This window comes from Molossus molossus, unplaced genomic scaffold (genome assembly GCF_014108415.1).
Source record: "Molossus molossus isolate mMolMol1 unplaced genomic scaffold, mMolMol1.p scaffold_m16_p_2, whole genome shotgun sequence".
Lineage (NCBI taxonomy): Eukaryota > Metazoa > Chordata > Mammalia > Chiroptera > Molossidae > Molossus > Molossus molossus.
Genome location: NW_023425355.1, coordinates 409,206 through 415,690, shown reverse-complemented (window position 1 = coordinate 415,690; position 6,485 = coordinate 409,206). Strand labels below are relative to the sequence as shown.

General features: G+C 41.4%; 1 protein-coding gene across 3 annotated transcripts in view; it reads right to left on the bottom strand.

Moving 5' to 3' along the window:
* Nucleotides 1-715: 715 nt before the first annotated feature.
* Nucleotides 716-6,485, bottom strand: part of NEXMIF (neurite extension and migration factor) — a 65,925-nt gene continuing 60,155 nt past the window's right edge. For all 3 annotated transcript variants that reach the window (XM_036271579.1, XM_036271580.1, XM_036271581.1), the window contains 2 exons: nucleotides 1,826-6,200; nucleotides 716-1,225 (listed from right to left, as the gene is read on the bottom strand). In XM_036271579.1, coding sequence (XP_036127472.1) covers nucleotides 1,132-1,225; nucleotides 1,826-6,200 — 4,469 coding nt within the window. In that variant the 3' untranslated portion in view covers nucleotides 716-1,131. The remainder of the gene's footprint in view (nucleotides 1,226-1,825; nucleotides 6,201-6,485) is intronic.

Sequence of the window (6,485 nt, the reverse complement as noted above, 5' to 3'; positions counted from 1 at the left end):
GTATATATGGCCCAAATTAGTCATTACCACAAATTATTCATTTTATCTGAGATTTTATCTGAGATTTTATATATATATATATACACACACACACATATACACACATGTGTATATATATATATCCCATAGGCATTGTACTGAGATGCCTTAGTGTTTTCTTTAAATGACATTGGCATTGCAAGATTAAACAGAGAACTAAAGCCATGATATGAGTGCACTTTTGACAAAACAGGTTGGAAACTACTTAAATAAAAGCAATCTATGTACTTCATTTATCATTAGTGTTGATTTTATAGCTTTTTTATAATTTATCCCAGACTATTATAAAATATATAAAACCGAGATATAAAGTATGAGCAATATAACTTTGTACTTTAAATAATTTTCAGCTACAGATTTTGCTTTTAGAAAACAAACTTTAAAGCAGCTGTTTTGTTTCCTTGTAAAAGGTTCTGTAAATGTATATACTTGGGTCCCCGATGGACTTAACTGTTGTCACTTCCAAACTTTTCCAACATTTTAACCTTCAGACAATGGAACAAACAAACCTTCCTTGTGCCAAGTTTAATTCTTCATGTTTCCACACAGGACAGTAGAGTTTAAACATTTTAAATAATGTATGTATGCACATATACATATTTAAAAATTCATTCATGATCTTTAAACTGTGGGGTGAATCTATGAGATGAGGTAAGGAAATTTGGCACATCTCAAACAGCATCCTCTAAGTTTTGGTAAATTGTGTAGCACAACATATTTTTCCACTGTGATCTATAGGTGCTATCCACATAAGTGGGGTGGTTAATAGCAAGAATCACTGGAATGTTTCTAGTAAATCAACAGGGACAAGCTCCCCAAATACTCACAACCAAATGTTGACAGAAGTAAAAATATATACAATAGAGTCACTTGTTTGTAGTTTGGCACAATGTTTTCCTTTTTCTTCCCTTGGGTAAATAGTGCATAAACTACTTGTGCAACAGTGTGACTTTTAAAGTCTTTTACATAGAATATCAGATTAAAGTTTGCTTCCAAAGACTTATTCGCACACTTTAAAAATCTTTTCTTTAAGCACTTACATGTCAACATACATACCACAAGGCATATTTTGAAAGAAATAAAATACAAACATCAAATGTCTTTCTGGAAAATGCGAGCCTCTTCTTCAAATACAGGTAAAACCCAAAATGCTGTTTCTGCTTTTAGGAGACTGTAGTCGGAATCCCTGCAGAAAAACCAAACAATTTATGCCATCTTAGTTAGTTTTAGAGTATGTCCCACAAAGGGATCACAAAAATCTAAATTAGTTTACATCATACTAGATGCCGTAGGATGCAGAAAAGACAGAAATAGCAGGGGACACTAGAAAGCACTTCTAATTGCTGCACGATGAGATTTTGTTTTCCAAATTACATTCTTTTTGCTTAAATAATCTTGGCTTTTTGTCGGTATACCTTTTTTATTCTGTTGTCGAAAATTTTTCTTTCTGCAAAGCCCTTCCCTTCCCAAAATCATTCAAGAGCATATTCTGGTTCTATTTTCTCAATAAGTAAAAGCTAATGTTGAATAGCAGAAAAAGTATCCTTGTTACAGCTTATACCTAGCCAAGCCACAACCAAATAGCCCAATCTTTTGGGTGGCTTAAAGGTATAGGGCTTTTCATGCACTTTCATCTTTCCTTTTTAATTTGAAAAAGAAGGGAACTGGGCAGTTTCTTTCATGCAAACTTTTGCTTTTGAAGAGGGGAGAAATGACAGACTGCAGGCTTAGCAGGTAGTAGGAAACCTAAGGGTGCATCATCTCAGCCATTTTGGAGCAGTATTACCTCAGTTTTTCAAAAGAAGCTGTCCCAGCCTCATCCTTGTGGACCTGTTCTCGTTCCATGCGCTTTCCCTTACACTTCTCATCTCTCAGGGCCTTGGAGCTGGATTTGTGACGATATAACTTTTTGTGTGTTGGTCCATTATTGCCTAAAGTACTCAGGTTATTATACTTTTTATCAAAGAAGGCAGACCGAGAGTCCTCATTATAACCAGGCATGTTTGCACGACCAGGATCACCTACTGCTGCTTTCCCATTGCTTTTACTCACACCCTTGATGGACCTGTGATTCTTAGTGGCTCCTGGTGACCCATTGTTGACTTTTTTCTTAGATTCCTGTGGTGTCCCAGCCAATATTTTGAGGGTTTTTAATTTTAGACTATTGGACTCAGGGGAATAGAATATGTTGGGGTCCCCATGGTGCTGAATGGGCTCCCAAAGGGGCTCTATGGAGGCCATCATGAATCTCTGCACATCTGCCATACCAGAGGCAATGTTGGACAAAATATAGGAAGGCTCCTGAAACTCCCGCTGGTCATCATCTAGGAGGCTGTTGGTGTTGGTGCCTATGCTCATGTCGCTCCAGCCTGGGCTGCTGTCTTTCCCCAAAGACCAATCTCCAGAAAGTCCCTTCTGACCTGGCATCTTCATAGAGGCCCCAGGACCACCATGTTGGATACATTCCGTCAGTGTCTTCCCCGTGGAGGATATGCTATTGATTTGACCTCCCTCACAGCCAATGCCAATTTGCATTTTCTCTCCATTGATTGCAGCCATGTATTTCCCTTTCTTTGTTGACTTAGGGACTTGGCGGAAGGTTTTACCAGATGGCTTTTCAATCCCTTTGTTGGTGGCTTTGGGAGATTTTTTCCTGGTGTTTTTCTGGGAAGAGCTTTGATTCACAGCCCCACTCTTGTTGGGTGAACTTTTCTTTCTTGATTTCGACACTTTGTTGTTGGTGTTCATTTGACCAGATGGATCATCAAATGTTGATAAGCAAGGGTTTTTTTGGAGCAGGCTGACAGAATCCTCATCATTGAACATATGGAACTGAAACTGATGGTTATTTAAAGAAAATCCATCCTCCACTTGGACTTGCTGTGAAAGGGTACTGCAGTCCCACTTGATTTTCTCCATATTGCCCACTGGTCCTGGGACACCCTCTTGGAATCCCTGCAGTGTTCCTAGTGTCTTTGTACTCTCACATCTGGTAATCTGAGGGGAAATACTGGGGGTGTCAGGTGGGGATATCTCAGACAGGGAAGAGTGGCGGAATTTGTCAGGAGTAAAATTGGAGATATCCAGGAGGTCAGTGGACTCCTTTAGTGGTGCGATTTCATCAATGCTCTGCTGGATCACCAGCTTGGGGCTGCAATGGGCCAGGAAGTCATCAGTGATATCATCATCAGCATCCTTTTCACAGGACTTCAAGGTTAAGGAACAATAATTGCTTGAATTGACAGAGAGTGGGGCCATGGAATCAAAATTAAATAGTCGACCATCATCCGTATTGACTGGGCTTTGCTGGAAAGGAAAGCAGATCTCTCCATTATTAAAGTGACATAATTGATAAGAGTCATCTGATGGAAGATGGGTGTCTTGCACAGAGGCATATAGGACCTTGTTGCAACCACCACCACTACTATTGAGGCAGATTGGATTGTATGTCGCAGCTGGGAGGTTATTTTCCACAGACACTACCTGGGAGACTCCAAATTCACTGGATTGGGTTGGGGCTGTCTCCCTTGAGACTTCAGTCATGAATTCCTGGGGACCAGAAGTAGGCTTGTTGGGCCACACATTTCCATAGTCGCTTGATTCCATTTTGAAGTTTTGGGATGACTGCTGTAGCTCAGACTCAGAGGGTGAGGAAAGCACACACTCCTGGGCAGGCTGGAGAGGTACAAATGATTTTTCTGTTTGAGTGAGGCTGTCTTCATTTTGCTCTGGAGGATGGTGAGTGAAGTATGAGATACCAGTATTATTTGACAAGTCAGAAGCATCTAACAATGTCTGCAGGTATCCTCCAGGGATAACAGGTATATTGGTGGCAACATTAGGAGATGATAGAGGCATTTCAGAAGAGCATGTTGTTGGTAGAAAAGTAGAATTCTTAGCAACCTTTGCCTCATGAAATTCAGATAGATGGGAATTGTTTGAGGTCCCAGGAATAGCTTCATTATTTAAATTAGCTTTGGAGGATCGGTCTTCCAAAAGAGGACTCATTTCAACAACTGGCTTGCTTTCTTGCCCAGTTTTAATTTTCTTAGATTTTAATCTGGCTTCACTTTTAAATTTGATTTTGTTGAGCACTTTCCTCTCTGGCCCCTTAAATTCTGCATCTTGGGCTTTGAATTTTGCTGAGTCAGGGCCTGTGATGTCATTTAAATGTGATCCATTTGCACAGCTGGAAGTAGCCAGAGGGGCTGATTTCAGTGTACCTTTCAGGCTTCCATCTTCTTTAAGACTACTAGCTTGCCTCTGATCATTGCAGAATGAAACTTGCTTACTACTTGCTGAAGTTTCCATGGATGGGATTCTTTGAATCCTGTGCCTGTTGCCAAGTTTACATTTTCGTTTGCGAGCAGGTGGCAGGAATGACACCTCAAAGCTACCTGTTTCAAAGATTTGCTTTGGGCATAAGTGTGTCTTGTTGGAGTCTGTGCTGCTGTTTCTCTGCTTCTTCTTCTTTTGCCAGAAGCCCTTCAAGGGCGCCAGCTTGGCATATTTGTTTAGCTGATGTTCACTCAAATTCACTGTTGTCTCACTAGCATCCACCCTACCCAACTTCACCAGCATATTTTTCTCACCTTTAAAGCGATTGATGATAATGTATTTGATAATAACAGGGGGTTCTTTACGGGTTACTTTTCTTCTTTTTTTGGGACACCATTCATCATCGTCTTCCTCTTTGGAACCACCTGGCATCCATTCCTTCCTCTCATTTACTTTTTCACCCTCTAGTGAGTCAACATCATATAGATAATCTTCACTGTACCTGACTTTTCTCTTTGCTCGAAGCCCATAGTTCTGCTGGGAGGAGGAGCTGCCAGAATTATTGTCCCGAGCCATATAGCGCTTACAGTCTTTGATCTCCCCCATGGCATCATAAGAGACCTCAATGAAGGAACTGTCATCACTGAAATTCCCTGATGCCTCCAAGGAATTGGCAAGATGGCCCTGCTTTGGATTCTTAAATTGCCCTCCCTCAGTTCCACTGGATGGTTTATTTAAGGCAGATTTTTCTCCATTTTCCTTTCCATCTTTTTTCTCTGCATCTTTGTCTTCCTGTCCTTCTTCTTTGCCTTTCTTCTTGTCCAGATTTTTATCATCCTCCCCCCAGATGATGCTCACATCAGGGACCTTAAATTGGGAAAGATCACTGCTCTGCTTCAGGGCCCCACTCTTACACTCCCGCTTGGGGCAGGTAGTAAAGACACTGGGGAAAAAGTTGAACTGGGCATCCTCCTGCATCAGAAGGGTGGTCTTGTCTCGAACATTATCCTGGAAGGACTCATATCGAATTTTCAGGGAGCAGACATCACTGCCCAGTGTTGACTCATCATCATCAAACATGTAGTTATCCACATCTTCTTCAGAGAATAGGTTGACAGACAGCTCATTCTTGGAACAGAGGTCAAGCAGTTCAATCTTACTCTCACTAATGAAAGTCTCAAAGTAACCCCAATCCTGATTGGAATTTGCCAGCAAAGCTTCTTCTGTGTTGCACTTATCTAACAGTAATGCCTCATAATAACTTTTCTGAGCTGGGTCCTCCAAGTCTATGTCAGGTTTCTCGGCTTCTCGTCTATCTCCTGCCCTTGATTTGTGTAGGGGGAAGCCTAGAAGCTGGTCTGAGAGCAGCTGCTCTCCATATTTCATGTTTTCTCCAGCATTAATACACTGAATCCCAATATCAGACACTGCGCAAGTTTCATAATCCCTATTTAGATCACCAACTTTTAGACTGATCCCTGGCTCAGGATCTACTGCATCCTTGGATTCCATGAAGCAGCCCAAGCAAGTCCGGCTTGGCTGCATGAGGCAGTCCCCATTCAGAGCTGACAAGCCTGCAGGTTCCATAATGGCAAATGGAGCTTTCTCACACTCATTGGGTAGTGACCACGTGTTCAGACCTTTTCCAACGCCAGATGTAAGGGAGATGGCATTCACAGAAGCACTATTAGCAGCATGCTCAGGTGCTTCAATCAGGTCCAGAGGAGAGGGAGGGCTCTGCATACAGGGCTTTTTGGAGGGCAGAGGCAAGAGACCCCTGGGATACATCAAGGTCTCTTTTGGAACCATTGGTATAGGCTGGACAGGTGCAGCGGCTTCTAGAGCTGCAAATGACTTCATTGCCATATCCTGGTTCTCTGAGTCTAGAGACAAGAAAAACAATGACAGGAATAAGGTTAAAGGTCTTTGTTAAACCAGGCACATTCATTCTCTTTCCCTTGGTCAGTTTCTGGTACTTGATCTTATTATGTGAGCTAAGATTGTTTCTCTAGAACAAGGAATTACCAAGTTAAAGAAAAATCCTGATTTTATATTCAATATTCATGTGAGTAAAAGACATTATTTCTTTAAGTTCAGCTTTTCCTTCAGAAACTTTCTTCAGAAGGTAGGAAAGAATTAGACTGAGTGCTCAACTAATGGAAAGTCAA